Source organism: Lethenteron reissneri, chromosome 5 (genome assembly GCF_015708825.2).
Source record: "Lethenteron reissneri isolate LAM-NWPU_2019-01 chromosome 5, ASM1570882v1, whole genome shotgun sequence".
In the NCBI taxonomy this organism is placed as follows: Eukaryota; Metazoa; Chordata; class Hyperoartia; order Petromyzontiformes; family Petromyzontidae; genus Lethenteron; species Lethenteron reissneri.
Genome location: NC_083783.1, coordinates 239,289 through 260,133, shown reverse-complemented (window position 1 = coordinate 260,133; position 20,845 = coordinate 239,289). Strand labels below are relative to the sequence as shown.

The 20,845-nt window shown below is 46.7% G+C and overlaps 1 protein-coding gene across 1 annotated transcript in view; it reads left to right on the top strand.

Moving 5' to 3' along the window:
* LOC133352776 (golgin subfamily A member 6-like protein 22) overlaps positions 1 to 18,793 on the top strand; it is a 40,170-nt gene extending 21,377 nt beyond the window's left edge. Inside the window, exon 10 of the mRNA XM_061568653.1 lies at positions 18,782 to 18,793. Coding sequence (XP_061424637.1) covers positions 18,782 to 18,793 — 12 coding nt within the window. The remainder of the gene's footprint in view (positions 1 to 18,781) is intronic.
* Positions 18,794 to 20,845: the final 2,052 nt, after the last annotated feature.

The following is a 20,845-nucleotide window of genomic DNA, read 5'->3' as shown; positions in this document are numbered from 1 at the left end:
GCGTCTCACCCGAGTGTGTTTTCTGGTGACTATAAAGATTTGATTTACGTGAAAATGACTTCTCACACACAGAGCAAATGAACGGCTTCTCGCCCGTGTGTGTTTTTTGGTGACGGTGAAGATTTGATGAATCTGCAAATGCCTTCCCACACACAGAGCAATTGAACGGCTTCTCACCTGTGTGTGTTTTCTGGTGAGTGTGAAGAGTTGGTTTCAGTGCAAATACCTTCCCGCACACAGAGCAATTGAACGGCTTCTCGCCCGTGTGTGTTTTCTGGTGATTGCGAAGAGTTGATGAATCTGCAAATGCCTTCCCACAAAGAGAGCACTTGAATGGCTTCTCGCCCGTGTGTGTTTTCTGGTGATTGCGAAGAGTTGATTTCCGCGTAAACACCTTCCCACACACAAAGCAATTGAATGGCTTCTTACCCGTGTGCGCGTGCCGCTGTGGATAGTTTTTCTGCTCCATGTGACTGATTCTTTAGAGCAGAGAAACTGTCGCGGATGTTGTTGAGAGCAAAAGGCGCCCTCTAAGCTGCGTGGATGTCTGGCTCAAATCGCGAAGAAGCAAACTCTTACCAAGGTCTAACTGATACACAGTAACGTCTCGTAAGTTGGACTACACACGCGATTACCAGTTTATCCACTAACAAAGACACTTACTTGTGGATGCACGGCGTATCGATGTCCCTGTAACTCCATCTGAAGAGATCGCCACGAACTCTCCCGACGCGAAGTCGCCAACCAGTCGCCAAGCAATCGTGCTCGCCAGGCTGGGTCTCGTGGAAGAAGGGTTATCTGCAGAGCGAGGAGTCGAGCGTCTATCCTCAGCAAAATCCCTCTCGAAATGACCTTGAGGTCTGATTTTAAGCCCCTTATATCTTCGCTCTAGCATCCAAATATTTTGTTCTCTACTTGGTCTATCATGGACTTTGCATTCAATTGTAATTTTTTTGCATTAACAATCCGCATATCTAGCAACATAATACGTATGTACATCTCACTGCATAATTGTACACTTCCGTTTGAATAAGGATGTGCATCTCCATGCATAATTCCGTGATTCGTGTTAATTTGCTAATATTCACCCCCCAATGTCTTCTAAACTGCTGCAAGTTTAGAGGATTATAAAGCGACATACAGTCTGAAATATCAAAAATTGGTGATCTCGAGATTGATTTAGAATAAGATGTGCAAGTTTATACTGTGCTGACTTTGTTTGATAAATATATTTAAGAACAATCGTGTTGAGCGGGGTGCTTCTAGAAACGAGTGCTTCATATTATAATTTCCGCCATCAACTTTGAATGATCATCTGAATGGTTTAGCTTGTAAGCGTGGTTTATTATTATGTCCATATTAAAGGTTTTTTGGGTTAGATCGCTTAAATATATAAATGTGTCGTTGACACCCGCCACCACCACCTCACAAGCACTGCACATCACACCACATCAACAAGTAATCCGATAGGACTACAAAGCACCACCTTAACGTGACGAAGTCTAGAATAAACCTCAACACTCAAGACACGGAAATCACAAAACACCACGACAAAATTAATAACAGTATTTTCTGGTGACTGAAGATTTTATTTCCGTGAAAATGCCTTCCCACACACAGAACAATTTAATGGTTTTTCGCCCGTGTGTGTGTTATGGTGAGTGTGAAGATTTTGTTTAATTGAGAATGCCTTCCCACAAAGAGAGCACTTGAATGACTTCTCACCTGTGTGTTTTCTGGTGAGTGTGAAGAGTTGATTTCTGTGCAAATACCTTCCCGCACACAGAGCAATTGAACGGCTTCACGCCCGTGTGTGTTTTCTGGTGATTGCGAAGAGTTGATGAATCTGCAAATGCCTTCCCACACACAGAGCAATTGAACGGCTTCACGCCCGTGTGTGTTTTCTGGTGATTGCGAAGAGTTGATGAATCTGCAAATGCCTTCCCACACACAGAGCAATTGAACGGCTTCTCGCCCGTGAGTGTTTTCTGGTGATTGCGAAGAGTTGATGAATCTGCAAATGCCTTCCCACACACAGAGCAATTGAACGGCTTCTCGCCCGTGTGTGTGTTCTGGTGAGTGTGAAGATTTTGTTTAAGTGAAAATGCCTTCCCACAAAGAGAGCAATTGAACCGCTTCTTGCCAGTGTTTGTGTGGCGCTGTGGAGAGTTTTTCTGCTCCATGTGACTGATTCTTCAGAGCAGAGCAAATTTCGCGGATCTTGTTCAGAGTTAAAGGCACCCTCTCAGGTGCGTGGATGTGTGGCTTAAATCGCCAAGAAGCAAACTCTTACCAATGTTTAACCGATACACAGTAAGTCGGACTACACACGCGATTACCAGTTTATCCACTAACAAAGACACTTACTTGTTGATGCACGGCGTATCGATGTCCCTGGAACCCGTCTGAAGAGATCGCCACGAACTCTCCCGAAGCAAAGTCGCCAACCAGTCGCAAAGCAATCGTGCTCGCCAGGCTGGGTCTCGTGGAAGAAGGGTTATCTGCAGAGCGGGGAGTCGAGCGTATATCCTCAGCAAAATCAGTCTCGAAATGACCCTGAGGTCTGATTTTAAGCCCCTTATAACTTCGCTCTAGCATCCAAATCCTTTGTTCTCGACTTGGCCTATCACGGACTTTGCATTCAATTGTAATTTTTTGCATTAACAATCCGCATATCTAGCAACATAATACGTATGTACATCTCACTGCATAATTGTACACTTCCGTTTGAATAAGGATGTGCATCTCCATGCATAATTCCGTGCTTCGTGTGAATTTGCTAATATTCACCCCCAATGTCCTCGAAACTGCTGCAAGTTTAGAGGATTATAAAGCGACATACAGTCTGAAATATCAAAAATTGGTGATCTCGAGCTTGATTTAGAATAAGATGTGCAAGTTTATACTGTACTGACTTTGTTTTATAAATATATTTAAGGACAATCGTGTTGAGCGGGGTGATTCTAGAAAATGAGTGTTTTATATTGTAATTTCTGCTATGAATTTAGAATAATGATCTTAATGGTTTAGCTTGTAAGTGGTTTATTATGATGTTCATATTAAAGGTTTTTTTTGGCTTAGATCGCTTAAATATATAAATGTGTCGTTGAAACCCGCCACCACCCGACAAAGCCAACTAGTAAGGGTTGTCACGTAAACAGAACATGCAAATGTTTCACTAGTACAGCACACCGGTGTGTTGGAGAGCCAAGCCACAACATTTACAATCTGCGTACGACGTTTCGCCTGTAATTAAAACTAGCTTCATTAGTCGACAGTCAGATTTGGGAAGTCTCACTATTTCGTTTCTGATATAGAAGCATTGATATGTTGACCACGCAGCTGCGCACTTGAACAATGTTGGGGGGTGGGTAGCGTGGGATTACTGAGGCAATGTACATTAAGCGTGTGGATTATGCGAGCCCTTTGAACGTGTCCTTCCTGTCTATTGTGTTTATTAAAATAGCCCTACCAACGGTAATCTCTACTCAAGTACACTTTCCTTTGTCGGCATGCATTTATTTAATGTTTTATTTTGAAGACGCATTTATATACTTCCGCGATCTAACCTAACAACTGTTGTATGTGTCGGGTTATGAAATTTTGATGAAAATAATAAAAATTAATAATTTTCCGAAAAATGCGCAAATCGCATTAATTATGATAGTGTGTGTATTAATATGCATAAATTATGATAATGCGTGTGATTATATGCATAAATTATGATAATCGTAGTAATTTATGCGGAGGCTTGCGATTATGTTAATGTGTGCAGTTATGATAATTTGCTTAGTTTCGTTTATCCAGAGTTATCAATCAGGATAACACGATTATCATAGATTCATTTACCGATTATCCTAGTGTGTGTTATAATATTTTAGGTCTCCATTTTCATATCTCATCACAGGATACAGTTGTCAAGAATAAGACAGTTTTGCATGGACTTGGAAGGAACACTCGATATGCTTCTGTGATAACAATTTTATTCTAACAAGCACGTGACATTCTATCATGCAGGTCAAACATGCGTCAATAATTCATGGGCAAGATTATGCAATTAACTAATATGAACGACAAAAACTTATGCAGTTGCGAAATTATGCAATTATGCAATATGAATAACGAAAACTCTTATGCATTTATGTAACTCGACGGCAGCAACTGCTTTGCACGATCAGTTGATATTGAACGCACCACCTCGAAATGGCAACCCTTTTTGAAACGAAAAGACAGTTTTTCTTTTAAAGTCTTATTCGTGTGCGTGCTGTGTGTGCGTTGTCCCCTCGTAATATTAATTGTGTCGTTAGCTTGTGTGGTGTGGGAGGATACGAACAGCTCCTGCTGCTCCCTCGCTCGGCGTGTCGCTCGGCTTTTGCTCTCTCTCTCTCTCTCCACTGCTGGATTGAGCGGCGTTGGCACGATGTTCCTTGAAGAAACTTGCTTGCTTGGCGCTTGATGGTTCCGGGGGCTTGGTGCTGCTCGTGCGCTCTCTCTTTCTACTGCTAGATGACGAGTTGGCACGATGCTGTCCTTGAAGATGCTCGGTCGCTCGTGTCGCTCGGTGTCGCTCGGTGGCGCAAGGTGTCGCTCGTTGTCGCTCGATGGCGCGCGGTGGCGCACAGTGGCGCACGGCGGCGCACGGTGGCGCAAGGTGGCGCACGGTGGCGCAAGGTTGTTGCTCGTTGGCGCTCGTTCAGCGATCTCCGCCTTTCCTGCGGGTTGTTCGCTGGTCGTCACTCTGACGAGGAGCGATGCTTCGTTCGTGGCAGGGTGGACGTTGGCGTCTTTGTTGGCTTCACTCGCAACTCGGCGACTCAGGGTAGCGATTCTTCTCAGGTGGTGCAGACCTCGGCTTGCCCTGGAGATCTCTGGTGGGCCTTAGCCCGGAGACGAGATGGGCTCAGAGCCCTGGCGACGAGGAGGCCCTCGTGGCCCGGATGATCTCTCTCTTGTATGGATTTTCCTTCGGTTTATATCGGAAACTTCCACTCGGCTTCCCGAGTTGTTCAAAGGCTGTGTCATAAAACCCTCCTGTGGGCTGAACCATCTGCGTCCGTGTGTGTGTCCGTCCGTGTGTTTCGCGTGCGTGTTTGTCCGTGTGTTTATTAGCTTTGAAGACACAGATGTGCGTCGTTCTGGAAGAAAGGGGTGGGGGTGGGGGCCTCGTGACGGCGCCGCCGAAGTTATCCATTAGCCAGACCGATGATTCGCGTCGAGTTATAAAAAAAAACATTCGAATCCATGTTTTGTTACTGAATAATATTTGTCGCGAAAACCCACGCGTTAAGCGAGCTTAATTATTCCCTCCCTTGCTCTGGGATCACATCCTTTGTCTCACACAGCTTAAGTTGGTTTGGTTTGGAAGTTGAAATGCGACTTATTTGCTGCTTGGTTATGCCGAAACCGTGTTCACGATGTTTCATCGTGACCCGATCTCTCATGGAAATGTCATTTCCTGGCTTGGTGCCTGTGTGTGGAGATCCTCTCGGAAAGACAAAGGCGGCCGTGTTGCTCGCTTCCCATGGGTGTTGTGTTTGGTTAATTTTGAGAGCCTTCTCCGCCCTTGATTCCTCTTCTACTTTAATTCCGTACTTATTATTTGACTTCTTGTGATTATTTAATCTGATATCCCGGCTTATCTTTGTTCAGAATATAATTATCTCTTACTCCATGGTGCCTGGTTCTGTGGTTTTTTTTAACAAAACGATGTCCTGCTGACCCCCCCCCCCCCCGCCTGCAATTCCCCCCCTCCCTTGTTCCTCTTGTGTGAATTTAGGGGAGTTTTTATTACCTTATTGCCCCCCCTTTCATGTCCTCTTTCCTTTGAAATGAGGTGTGCGCGCATCTGTGGTAGTGTGGGGGCCTCTGTGGAAGTGTGGGGGCGTGTTCGTTCCCACGTGGCCGCGTCTATTAAAAAAACGATATTATCTATGTTGGCAGAATAATTCTTAAAAAAAAAATAATATTGAAAAAAATAAATAAAAAGGGGGTACATACACAACAGTCCGCCCGTTTGAAAATTATCAGGGGTCGATTTGGCCACTGGCGAATTTTCAAACAAAGTAATGCCCCCTTTTTATGTCATGCATCCCATCAGTCGCCCTTACTCTCGGCGGTTATTTCTTACGACGCGCGTGCACGTATTACAATCTTAACCTGGTTACATCTGAAATAAGCAAAGAAAATAACAACACGTTAACATTGATATTGCGTTACATCGGTTCTCGTACATCATAACTCTGACGAACATTCATTTTTGTTTTGGTTAAATCCTGGGAAACGCTAGGTAGCGGTTTCGAACGCATTTATGCGTTACCTTCCTCATGTTGCCTGGTTTACCACTTATCACTTTGATAATTTGATCACGGTTTTCGGGTTCGTTTTTGTAGTTTCCTCTCTCACTCTCTCGCGTCGTGGGAGTGTGTGGTGAAAAATTGTGCTGCACGTAACCAGAATTCGCGCACACGACCCACTTTGACACTTGGTTCGAGGCATTCGCTCTCTCTGCGATTACATGCACATTTGCCGAGTCAGTGTGTCGATTTAATTCTGTCCCTCGTAATGTTGCCCTCTTTGTTTTTACGAGTGTGTTGGATTTCAACACCATTCCCGATATGTCATGGACATTCGTCTCCATTTTAGCACTCCGATCCACATAATTTTTGGTTTCCCTTGGATATTTTCCATTCAAAGGCTCACGCCTGCGCTCCTCAGGGCGTGTCTCTGTGTTCTCTCTTTGTCTCTGCTGTCTGCTATCCACCGTCCGATCACACTTCAATTCAGCCCTGTCACTTGCAGCCTGCTCAGGGTTTAACACCTCGGCGGGTGGGGCGCGTGTTGGCCGCTCGCTCGCACTCACTGTGGATGGTTCATCACGTATTTGGACCGCATTCTGTGTTATTCCTCTATTCCCTCTTGGTATAGCCGGTGGAGGAATTGGTCGGAATTGGATCGATTGTGTTTGACCTCCCATCCTGCGATTCTCCTGAATGTTCGCATCCATACCTCCGCGGTCTGTGTAACACCTTCCCGCTAGGTGGTTATCTTCCCATCTCTGTGCGTAATTTGAACCTCGCGTGTGTCGTGGGGTGGGGTGTTGATATGGTTCTGCTCTGAACCTCTCCCTCCTGCGATTCTCGTACATTTTTGGCCAAGTATTTCTCCCATTTGGGTGCCAAATTTTTCCTGGATTGTTACCTCGCCATCTTTGTGGGTAATTTTGATCTTGTGTGTGTCGTGGCATGGGGTGTTGGTATGGTTCTATTCTGAACCTCCCCCTCCTGCGATTCTCCTGAATGTTCGGCTTTGTGCCGCTCTCATTCTCGTGCCAACCTCTCTCTGGGTTATTTTGCCATGGGTGCGTGCGTTTCTGCTCTGTCCTGCATTGTGGGACTGCTCGGTGATTTTTATTCCTCTCTGAGAGGCTGGGTTCCTCATCCCTCTCCCTGTGTTCTGGATCCGAATTATGATTCTTAGCTCTGTATAACCATGCCATGTACGCCTTGCTCTCTATGCGGCGTAAGGATGCGGTTTCTGGATTCAAAACCATCCTCACCCTTTCTGTAATCTCTGGGCTCAAGGATTCAAAAAACATAATCTTGAACATTTTATCCCCTTCGTGGTATTGATTCACATCGCCTGCGTAATACGCTCTTTTAAATTGGACGAGGTAGTCACGTGGATCTTGGTCCATGCCCTGGGTCATCGATTTTACAGCATAAAACCCCTCAGTGAGTGTCGAATATTCTCCAAACTTCCGAATCACTGCCAGGCTCAATTGTTTAAAATCATTTCTAACCTTGTGTGGTAGTGACTTTACCCATGGAATAGATTCTTTATGTAAGGTCCGTTTCAACAAACTCGCTTTTTCATCCCGTCTCCTCAGCCCTCTAATCATTGCCTCCTCTTCTACGGTTGCGATATGTGTGTGGATATCCATAGTCTTATTGTGGGGGTCAAAATCGGGAATTCTGACTAGAGCCTTGTCCATCAATTTAAGGGTTTTACTGGTGAATAGGTATTCCGAAAGTTGATCGCCGACAGCGTCATCATCAAACAAGTTATCATCAGGCAATCTGTCACTTTGGTCTGTGCTGTGTCGGGCGTGTTGCCATTTCCCTTCAGTTTTTGCCTCTGCCCTTAGTGGAGCATGTCCTGTCGACTTTACTTTAACATTTTTCCTCCCTCTCTCGAATTGTGAGGGTTTCCCTTTGTCAAGGATTTTTTGTTCGATATCCATAATTTTTGTGCGATCAATCTCTGGACTCTGTCCACGTACCCAAGAGTGTGATTTACTGTTACTTCCATATTTATTCTGCGGATCAACGTCTGTGAGTTTCGCTGGTGTCGCGAGTACTGATTTCTCTCCCGTTTCCTTTCCAAATCTTTCCTCATTCCACAATCCCTGTCTGTATGCCTGTGTGAAAAGGAATGAGTCCTGTCCTGCCTTTCCTGCAGTTTTTACATCGTGTTCGCCTTCGTTACATTTTATCCAGTCAATTAGTTTCCCCCGAGGTGTGTTCGTGTTATCGATACAGCTCCCTTCCCATATGTCTCTCTGACTGTACTGCTTTGTAACAGATTGGTCGGTACGTTTAAATACGAGCTCCCCGTATCCCGTAACCCATTCAAAAATGATTCTTAATCCTAGCATCTTAGGTATGGCGGAAGTTACTTTGACATTTCGTTTCAGAGTGCATATAAAACAATTATCTCACAGAGTGTAGTCAATTTGACTCGAGCTATCTGTTATTTTCCGATTCAGAGTGCGTACCTCTAACACCATTTATCAGAGGATGCAATTGGTTTGATACGATATTATCTTAATTCCACTGTCTCTGTTTTAACCTGCTATTCTGGGTTTTAACCTTAGAGGGCGTTTTTTAGTTTTCCGCCCGTTCACAATTACCATGCAATGTTCGATCCCGATTTTCTGGTTAACACGAAGTGATTCATTCCATCATCCATGCAAAACACTGTCTGCGAGAGATCCCGGACGACGCCACCCATTATGTTGTATGTGTTGGTATTATGAAATTTTGATGAAAATAATAAAAATTAATAATTTTCCGAAAAATGCGCAATTCGCATTAATTATGATAGTGTGTGTAGTAATACGCATAAATTATGATAATCACGGAGATAATCGTAGTAATTTATGCTGAGGCTTGCGATTATGTTAATGTGTGCAGTTATGATAATTTGCTTAGTTTCGTTTATCCAGGGTTATCAATCAGGATAACACGATTATCATAGATTCATTTACCGATTATCCTAGTGTGTGTTATAATATTTTAGGTCTCCATTTTCATATCTCATCACAGGATACAGTTGTCAAGAATAAGACAGTTTTGCATGGACTTGGAAGGAACACTCGATATGCTTCTGGATTACAATTTTATTCTAACAAGCACGTGACATTCTATCATGCAGGTCAAACATGCGTCAATAATTCATGGGCAAGATTATGCAATTAACTAATATGAACGACAAAACTTATGCAGTTGTGAAATTATGCAATTATGCAATATGAATAACGAAAACTCTTATGCATTTATGTAACTCGACGGCAGCAACTGCTTTGCACGATCAGTTGATATTGAACGCACCACCTCGAAATGGCAACCCTTTTTGAAACGAAAAGACAGTTTTTCTTTTAAAGTCTTATTCGTGTGCGTGCTGTGTGTGCGTTGTCCCCTCGTAATATTAATTGTGTCGTTAGCTTGTGTGGTGTGGGAGGATACGAACAGCTCCCGCTGCTCCCTCGTTCGGCGTGTCGCTCGGCTTTTGCTCTCTCTCTCTCTCTCTACTGCTGGATTGAGCGGCGTTGGCACGATGTTCCTTGAAGAAACTTGCTTGCTTGGCGCTTGATGGTTCCGGGGGCTTGGTGCTGCTCGTGCGCTCTCTCTTTCTACTGCTAGATGACGAGTTGGCACGATGCTGTCCTTGAAGATGCTCGGTCGCTCGTGTCGCTCGGTGTCGCTCGGTGGCGCAAGGTGTCGCTCGTTGTCGCTCGATGGCGCGCGGTGGCGCAAAGTGGTGCACGGTGGCGCACGGTGGCGCAAGGTGGCGCACGGTGGCGCAAGGTTGTTGCTCGTTGGCGCTCGTTCAGCGATCTCCGCCTTTCCTGCGGGTTGTTCGCTGGTCGTCACTCTGACGAGGAGCGATGCTTCGTTCGTGGCAGGGTGGACGTTGGCGTCTTTGTTGGCTTCACTCGCAACTCGGCGACTCAGGGTAGCGATTCTTCTCAGGTGGTGCAGACCTCGGCTTGCCCTGGAGATCTCTGGTGGGCCTTAGCCCGGAGACGAGATGGCTCAGAGCCCTGGCGATCGTGAAGATCTGTGGTGGAGCCGAAGATGGGCTCGTAGCCCGGATGATATGTGATGGGGGCCAGAGCCCCTGACGAACTCTGTGATGGGGGCCAGAGCCCCTGACGAACTGTGATGGAGGCCAGAGCCCCTGTCGATCTGAGTTGTATGGATTTTCCTTCGGTTTATATCGGAAAATTCCACTCGGGTTCCCGAGTTGTTCAAAAGCTGTGTCATAAAACCTTCCTGTGGGGGTGGACCATCTGCGTCCGTGTGTGTGTCCGTCCGTGTGTTTCGCGTGCGTGTTTGTTCGTGTGTTTATTAGCTTTGAAGACACAGCTGTGTGTGTCGTTCTGGAAGAAAGGGGGTGGGGGCCTCGTGTCGGCTGCTTCAGAAGTTATCCATTAGCCAGACCGATGATTCGCGTTGAGTTAAAAAAAAAACATTCGAATCCATGTTTTGTTACTGAATAATATTTGTCGCGAAAACCTACGCGTTAAGCGAGCTTAACTATTCACTCCCTTGCTCTGGGATCACATCCTTTGTCTCACACAGCTTAAGTTGGTTTGGTTTGGAAGTTGAAATGCGACTTATTGCTGCTTGGTTATGCCGAAACCGTGTTCACGATGTTTCATCGTGACCCGATCTCCCATGGAAATGTCATTTCCTGGCTTGTGCAATTTTTGCTGTCCGTGTTGTGGGAAGACAAAGGCGGTTGTTTCCACGGTGGGAGCACCCGGCGTATGCTTATTTATTCGAAGGCGTGTGTTAATTTCCTTTGAGCCCTTGCCCCAACTTTTATGGGTGTCATTTCCTGGCTTGGTGCCTGTGTGTCGTGATCCTCTCGGAAAGACAAAGGCGGCCGTGTTGCTCGCTTCCCATGGGTGTTGTGTTTGGTTAATTTTGAGAGCCTTCTCCGCCCTTGATTTCTCTTCTACTTTAATTCCGTACTTATTATTTGACTTCTTGTGATTATTTGATCTGATATCCCGCTAGGAATTTTGTTTTGGAGCGAAATCGATGCCATAATTATTCTTTGATGCTTCGGCCCGGCCGTGTAGATATTCTTTAAAGGTAAATATTGTCAGTATTTATTAACAATGATGGGTCGCGATTCTGGTTCAGATTGTCGTCTGGTTTTCAATTGGAGTGAGGATGGATACTGTTTGCTTAATCTTTATGGTTAAGTTGGTAACTTGTGTATTTAACATGGTTCAAATACCCATCTGTGCTTTTTGTCGTCGATGCTGTTTCTTTGTTAAGAATATAATTATCTCTTCCTCCGTGTCTCCTGGTTCTGCAACCCCCCGCCTGCAATCCCCCCCCCCTCCCTTGTTCCTCTTGTGTGAATTTAGGGGAGTTTTTTTTTATTACCTTATTGCCCCCCCCTTTCATGTCCTCTCTCCTTTGAAATGAGGTATGCGCGCATCTGTGGAAGTGTGGGGGCCTCTGTGGAAGTGTGGGGGCGTGTTCGTTCCCACGTGGCCGCGTCTATTAAAAAAAACGATATTATCTATGTTGGCAGAATAATTCTTAAAAAAAAAATAATATAAAAAAAAATAAAAAGGGGGTACATACACAACACATCTCTAACGTCTTAACAGGGGCTTCAAAACAGCAACATCGAGGACGACGAGAGGTCAAGCTGGTTCACCAATGTGAACGCTGGCGCGTTACATTTAAAAATTGATTAAAAAAATATTCCTCGTGGAGGATGCGGGAATCGATCCGGCGACCTAAACATCAAAGAGATCAGTGCATCTGTTAGCGTGCTCACGCTACCAGGTACACTAAACTCTTATTGGCATCGAGAGGGCTCAAGTGTAGTTACTAGCGTGCCAGTTGTGTGTGTTAGTGAGCTCTGTGTTGTCAGTAAGACATTTCACACCGTCTATCCTTGTACTGGACGTGCATTTGAGATGCGTTCACTTCTCTTTTCTCGAGCGCGCTACCATCTGAGCCAATAATAAAATTAAAACATAATAAAATAATTATTATATTATACATAATAAAATAATTATTATACATAATAAAATAATCATTATACATAATAAAATAATTATTTTATTATAAAATAATTATTTTATTATACATAATAAAATAATTATTTTATTATGTTTTATTTTTATTATTTCCATTCTACGTGACTTTACCGAAAGAACCAAGAAGATGACACACACAGCTTGCACGATACCAACGACACTGGGACCCTCACGATGCTACGGAGAGATCAGCGCACCTGGTGGCGTGAGCACGCCACTAAGTACACTGACCTCTGTTTATGTTGCTGGATCGACGCCAGCATCCTCCACGAGGAATATTTTTTAAAAAATCAAATTATAAATGTAACGTCTGGCGTTATTGTTGGTGACATGTTCACATTGGTGAACCAGCTTGACCTCTTGTCGCCCTCAATTTTGCTGTTTTAAAGCCCCTTTAAGACGTTAGAGATGTGACGAGAAATAAAAAATACTTATAAAAAATATACATATCGAGCCCGGCAGGAATCGAACCTACAACCTTCTACTCTGCAGGCAGCCGCGCTACCCATTGCACCACAGACACCACGTGACTCTCTCAAAATATAATAAAATGACTATTTCATTTTACATAATCAAATAATTATTTTAATATGTTTTATAATTAAAAGAAAATAATTATTTAATTATACGTAAAAAATATTTATTTATTATGTTTTATCATAAAAATAAAATATAATAAAAGAAATAAATTTTTGGTCATGCGAAAATACCTATTTTTTTTAACAAAATAAAACATTGAATATTTATTTTATTATACATAATAATAAAATAAATATTTTATTATACATTAAAGCAAAAACCCCCGAGAGTGACGTCATGTCACCTGCTGCCGCGTGACGTCACAAGCTGCAGCTTCGCGCGTGCAGTGAAATCCGAGGTGAGAAATTCACATCGCGGTTGTTGTTGTGGTTGTTGTTGTGGTTGTTGTTGTTGTTTACCAAGCTAGAGCCTCGCTCTCTCTCTCGTAGGGATGTCACTAGAGCAGCAGCAGCAGCTTGTGAATCGATGTCCAAGTTGGAACTTTACAACGCGGGGCCTAGACACGCGGGGCCTTGCCTCCTGCCCTCGCCTGGTCGCGTTTGCTTTAATTCCCTCCCTTAAGTTTAATTTGTCTTCACGCGGCTCGCTACTTTGTCACTTTGGTTTATTGTAGATATTAACGCAGTTTTTTTTTTCGTTTTTTTCCAGCCCAAGCCCGCCTGAGCTGCTGTACCGCTCTTGTTTACAGAAGCTACCTGCCCACAACAACACAAGGTGGGTGGGTGGGGTTTTGTCAACGCGTGTCTCGGTGTTTTGACTTAAAACTTTCGTAACTGCAGCAATTCATATTCTTGGTTCTTTCGGTAAAGTAACGTAGATAGAAAATTTAGTAAAAATAACAGATAATAAAATGAATAAAAGTAAACAAAATTGTAAATAAATCAAAAAACCACACGACGTTTCGATCGCAACACAAGTGGCCTTTATTTGATGTTATTATCTGTTGTTATTGTCTATCTACGTGACTTTACCGAAAGAACCAAGAATACGTGTGGAAATGTGTATCGGTCAAAGACGCTGCACGCGTGCTGATGTTGACTCTAAATGTGGAGGGGAAACCCGGGAGATTCGGAGGAAAATCCACGCGACCACGGAGAGAGAGACACGCAAACTCCAAATATACAGCAGCAGCAGGCGTCAGGGTCGGGATCGAACCCACGACTTCCTGTATACCAGGCGAGGTAGTCAACATCTCAACACGGAGAGAGAGAGAGACACGCAAACTCCAAATATACAGCAGCAGGCGTCAGGGTCGGGATAGAACCCACGACTTCCTGTATACCAGGCGAGGTAGTTAACATCTCAACACGGAGAGAGAGAGAGACACGCAAACTCCAAATATACAGCAGCAGGCGTCAGGGTCGGGATCGAACGCACGACTTCCTGTATACCAGGCGAGGTAGTTAACATCTCACCACGGAGAGAGAGAGAGAGACACGCAAACTCCAAATATACAGCAGCAGTCGTCAGGGTCGGGATCGAACCCACGACTTCCTGTATACCAGGTGAGGTAGTTAACATCTCACCACGGAGAGAGAGACACGCAAACTCCAAATATACAGCAGCAGCAGGCGTCAGGGTCGGGATCGAACCCACGACTTCCTGTATACCAGGCGAGGTAGTTAACATCTCACCACGGAGAGAGAGATAGAGAGAGACACGCAAACTCCAAATATACAGCAGCAGGCGTCAGGGTCGGGATCGAACCCACGACTTCCTGTATACCAGGTGAGGTAGTTAACATCTCACCACGGAGAGAGAGAGACAGGCAAACCCCAAATATACAGCAGCAGGCGTCAGGGTCGGGATCGAACCCACGACTTCCTGTAAACCAGGTGAGGTAGTTAACATCTTACCACGGAGAGTGAGACACGCAAACTCCAAATATACAGCAGCAGGCGTCAGGGTCGGGATCGAACCCACGACTTCCTGTATACCAGGTGAGGTAGTTAACGTCTCACCACGGAGATACGAGGGCTTCCAGGCATATTTATGACCATTTGCCCTCTCATTGTGTGCAATAACAGCCCGTGTGATGAATTTGGGAAACTTTTTCACATCATGAATATATGAATAAGTATAGACGTGTAAGTCACGTGTGACTTTGTTTTTGCATTCATCTGTGCCTCGATACTGTCGTGTAGGTGGTGTGCATATTATTTTTTTCTGTCTACAGCTTACGTTTGGGTCTGATGGAGCAAAGGCAGTCAGCACAGCTCGGTACGGCAAGGCAACAATGCGACCAGTGTGGATACAGCACGGAGCGGACTGGAAATTTGACACAGCACCAGAGAACACACACAGGAGAGAAACCTTTCAAGTGCACTGTGTGCGGGAAGGCGTTTTCTCTTTTACATCATCTCGTAATACACCAGAGAACACACACGGGAGAGAAACCCTTCAAGTGCAGTGTGTGTGGGAAGGCATTTGCACAGTCACCAAATCTTCAAGCACACCAGAGAACACACACAGGAGAGAAACCCTTACAGTGCACTGTGTGTGACGAGGCATTTGCACAGTCATCAGATCTTATAAAACACCAGAGAACACACACAGGAAAGAAACCCTTCAAGTGCAGTGTGTGTGGGAAGGCATTTGCATGGCCATCTGCTCTTCAGATCCACCAGAGAACACACACAGGAGAGAAACCCTTTAAGTGCTCTGTGTGTGGGAAGGCATTTCCACAGTCATCAGATCTTAAAAAACACAAGAGAACACACACAGGAGAGAAACCCTTCAAGTGCAATGTGTGTGGGGAGGGATTTTCTCAGTCATATAATCTTAAAAGACACCAGAGAACACACACAGGAGAGAAACCCTTCAAGTGCAGTGTGTGTGGGAAGGCATTTTCACAGTCATCTCTTATAAAACACCAGAGAACACACACAGGAGAGAAACCCTTCAAGTGCAGTGTGTGTGGGAAGGCATTTGCACGTTCATCAGATCTTAAAAAACACCAGAGAACACACACGGGAGATAAACTCTTCAAGTGCAGTGTGTGTGGAAAGGCATTTGCACAGTCATCAGATCTTAAAAGACACCAGAGAACACACACAGGAGAGAAACTCTTCAAGTGCATTCTGTGCGGGAAGGCGTTTTCAGATTCTTCCAATCTTCAAGTACACCAGAGAACTCACACAGGAGAGAAATCCTTCAAGTGCACTCCGTGCGGGAAGGCATTTGCACAGTCAGCACATCTTCAAAGACACCAGAGAACACACAAGCATCAGAAGATCCACAAGGAGCGGAGTCTGAAATCAGCTTGTGAAAGTCAAAGTGTTGCAATGAGCCCATCCCTTGTGAAACAAGAACCGGAAGAAAATCCCAGCTTGGACACTTTTAAAGGTATCAAGGTGAAATATGAAGAGGTGAAGTTGGAATGTGAAGAAGTGATGGTGAAGAGTGAAGATGAAGATTAAATTCCAAAATGGGACCTTCACATGGATGGAGGCAACGTGAAGCAGGAGGAGAATTCTGACTGTGAGGCAGAGCGAAGCAACTCCCAGCAGTTTGTGGAAGTGGAGGTGTGGGTGGACTTCCTCCGAGACAACACGAAGTCAAATGGAGACCCGGTAGATGTTTAAGCCAGAGACAATGTCGCTCCAATAGATGCACCTTTGTCACAGGCCTTTAATGACAAGAATGTGAAGTTGAACACTCAGTTCCTAGGTTCAACCTGCAGAGTAAGAGCGGCCAGTCTTTGTGGACCTGTGTGTTGGGTAGATCTCTAACCAGGAGCGAGAGCCAATAAGCTCCCAAGCATTCACGATGTTCTCATAATAATTGATTTTACATGGTGCTGACTTAATCCGCTCAGCAACTCGGAGTTTTGTATCGTACCTCGTCTCAAACACTCGAAACATCCCCAAGTGGCAGCTGCCCCTGTGTGGCACAAGATGGTGGCCCTGCACCGGCCTGCGTGTGGACAAGAGCCTGTCAGTGGGGAGCGATGATTGATGTGTCATCTCAGCTGTGTCGTTTGTAGGTAATGTTTAGAATTTGCTACATTTTGACCCAGACGCCAGCATGCAAAGGCCTACTCGTTTTGAATTGCATAATTGTGTGTTTCACATCCACTGTTCAGTAGAGGGTGCATTCTTTAAATAGCTCCTTGTTAATAAGATGTTATCTAAACTAAATTGTTCAATTTTGGAAGAACGTAATCAACCAGGTAGGGTGTTGACTGTTGTGTTGGCCGACTCTGTGTTGTGTTGCATTATATTTCTAAGTTCACTATGTTTTCTCATTCACTTGTTGCACCTGATGATGGTTGCTTGTATTCCAATCGAAACGTCGTATTCTGTTATTTAATTTATTTCTCCGTGACTTTACCGATGCAGTAAGTTTCACTGCAGTTATTCAATTTTGTCAATATGCCTGTCAGTAGTTTAGAATGAATACTTGTCTGATTGTGCGCGTACATTGAACATTTTGTCTGAGGGTCAAACATCGAATAAGTGATGTTGGGGCAAAGTGTGTTTGTGTTTGTAAGTAGCCTGTAGAGATTACTCAGGTGAGACCCGTTATTCTTGTGATACAGGTCCAAGGGTACTTTTGTGTTTCAAGGAAGTATCTGCCTCTGGAGTAGGGAGCATGCAATAGGGAGCACGCTCGGATCATCCGTCAGTTACAAGGCGTACCGCTTAAACGCTACACGTAGAGGAGATACATTCTCTACAACACGAATTATAATTTTGTATTACGTGTTGACAGAGACTTTGTCAAACTAGGACGATAAATGCTCCTTGTTGATTCACGTCTGGAGGTTCATAACCGTGGGTTGAAGCAAGCCCGGCTGCTGTTGAGACGCTGTCCACCAATAAGGGTCCATAGGTGGCTTGCACTGAATCAATGATGCACTCCCAGAAGGCCGTGATGGTTATAGTTTAAAACATTCCTTTCGTGGAGAGATCGATAAATGAAATATGTAAAGTCTGAATTATTTCATAGCAAGGAGGTAATTTTAAGAGCACATTTAAAATACATTTTTTTTACAATTTTGTGTTCAGTTACAAGGCAGAGCACATCGAGTAGATACATTCTACCCAACGCTAATTAGGATTTTGTATGACGTCTTATGTTGGTGAACTAGGACAAGAAATGTTCCTTGCTGATGAACGTCTGGATGTTGACAACCGTGGGTAGAAGCGAGCCCTGACTGCTGTTGAGACATCGTGCACAAGAACCGGTCCACAGCTGCCTCGCACTGAGTCACTGCTGCACTGGTCATGGACTCGCACAAGGCCGTGGGATTTATATTTTGTGTAAAACGTTCCTTTGTTTCGTGGAGAGACCGATTAAATGAAAGACGTCTCGTCTGCTGATCTTGTTCATATCTGTGTACATCGATGTCCCACATTGCTTACCACATTTAAATGTTAATTTTGGAGCTTTCGTGACTGCAGGAATTATTCTTTGGTTCTTTCGGTTAAGTCACGTCTAAAGATAAAATAATAAATTAAATAGCATATTACGACGTTTCGATTGCAACACAAGCAATCGTCATCAGGCATAAAAGAAATAGCAACAAAAATCTAACTAGAAAACTATAGACAGACACACAAGCAGACAGACATCACAAGGACACAGAGAGAGAGAGAACACATCGGCACAAAGAGAGAGGTCGTTTCTGTGACGGGGCCTTAAATAGAGAGATCTGTCTGCTTATATGTCTGTCTATAGTTTTCTGGTTAGATTTTTGTTGATATTTCTTTTATTCCTGATGATGATTGTTTGTGTTGCAATCGAAACGTCGTATGCATTTTTTAATTTATTATTTTATCTTTATACGTGACTTTACCGAAAGAACCAAAGAATAATTCCTGCAGTCACGAAAGCTCCAAATGAAGATATTCGCTGGAGGATGTTTGCGATGCCCTTTCGTTCCACCAGGCGGCGCTGTGAGCCACGATGTTTAAAATCTCCGAAATCTGGATCGACTCGCCTCCGCCATATGAACGTGGACTTTCCACCACTCAATCAGAACTTGATGATGAGCACCCAATTACAGATGCCCAATCGACTGTGTCAAAGTCATTTCCCACCACATCTCCCCCCCCCCATCTCTCTCCTCCACACTCTCCCTGTCTCTCTCCCCGTTCTCCCTCCCTCACCGCGCTCACAGCCCCCCACGTGCGCTGACTCCCTCCCCGCAGCGCCCACGTGGATGTTGCACTGACACGGCGCGCTCAGGGCGGTGCTCCTCACTCGCGTGCAGAGTGCACCACGGGGTGACCAGCCCCTCCCCACCCAGCCCCTCCTCACCCAGCCCCTCCCCACCCAGCCCCTCCCCACCCAGCCCCTCCTCACCCTCCCCACCCAGCTCCTCTTCACCCTCCCCACCCAGCCCCTCCCCACCCAGCCCCTCCTCACCCTCCCCACCCAGCCCCTCCCCACCCAGCCCCTCACCCTCCCCACCCAGCTCCTCCTCACCCTCCCCACCCAGCCCCTCCCCACCCAGCCCCTCCTCACCCAGCCCCTCCCCACCCAGCCCCTCCCCACCCAGCCCCTCCTCACCCTCCCCACCCAGCTCCTCTTCACCCTCCCCACCCAGCCCCTCCCCACCCAGCCCCTCCTCACCCTCCCCACCCAGCCCCTCCCCACCCAGCCCCTCACCCTCCCCACCCAGCTCCTCCTCACCCTCCCCACCCAGCCCCTCCCCACCCAGCACCTCCTCACCCTCCCCACCCAGCTCCTTTCTACCCAGCCCCACCCTCCCCACTCCCCATCCTCCCCACCCAGCTCCACCCTCCCCACCCTCCCCACCCCTCCCACTCCCCACCCAGCCTCACCCTCCCCACCCAGCCCCTCCTCACCCAGCCCCACCCTCCCCACCCAGCCCCACCCTCCCCACCCAGCTCCTCCCTACCCAGCCCCACCTTCCCCACCCAGCCCCTCCCCACCCAGCCCCACCCAGCCCCACCCTCCCCACCCTCCCCACCCAGCCCCTCCCCACCCAGCCCCACCCAGCCCCTCCCCACCCAGCCCCACCCACCCAGCCCCACCCAGCCCCTCCTCACCCTCCCCACCCAGCCCCACCCTCCCCCCCACCCTCCCCACCCAGCCCCACCCTCCCCCCCACCCTCCCCACCCAGCCCCACCCTCCCCACCCAGCCCCACCCAGCCCCACCTTCCCCACCCAGCTCCACCCTCCCCCCCCACCCTCCCCACCCAGCCCCACCCTCCCCCCCCACCCTCCCCACCCAGCCCACCCTCCCCCTCCACCCTCCCCACCCAGCCCCACCCTCCCCCCCCACCCAGCCCCACCCTCCCCACCCAGCCCCTCCCCACCCAGCCCCACCCTCCCCACCCAGCCCCACCCAGCCCCACCTTCCCCACCCAGCCCCACCTTCCCCACCCAGCCCCACCCTCCCCACCCAGCCCCACCCTCCCCACCCAGCCCCACCCAGCCCCACCTTCCCCACCCAGCCCCACCCTCCCCACCCAGCCCCACCCTCCCCACCCAGCCCCACCCAGCCCCACCTTCCCCACCCAGCCCCACCCTCCTCACCCTCCCCACCCAGCCCCTCTCCACCCAGCCCCACGCCTCCCATTTTTTTATGCACGACGGACGGACGGACACAACAATCCCCTGTGGGCTGGTGTAACCAGGAGGTTCCCAGCGGTGTAAAGTGAGTCCAGCTCAGGCACCGAGAGCAGTGCGGCTGATGGAGGTGGTCACTGCAGCGGCAGTGGGAGATGTCCCCCCAGACGCGCGCTTTGTGTGTGTCGGTGTCGCCACGCGCTGTCACCTGTGGCTCTCTACTGAGTTCATGGGCTCTTGTGAACACTGACACATATGATTCTGCCTTTGTGAGTTATGAACCGAGTTTCACTGCAAGGCAACGTTCAATTAATAGAATGGTAAATGCAAAGTCGTATTTAATTTTGACTTAAACTTTCGTGACTGCAGGAATTCAAATTTTTGGTTCTTTTTGTAAAGTCACGAATATATAA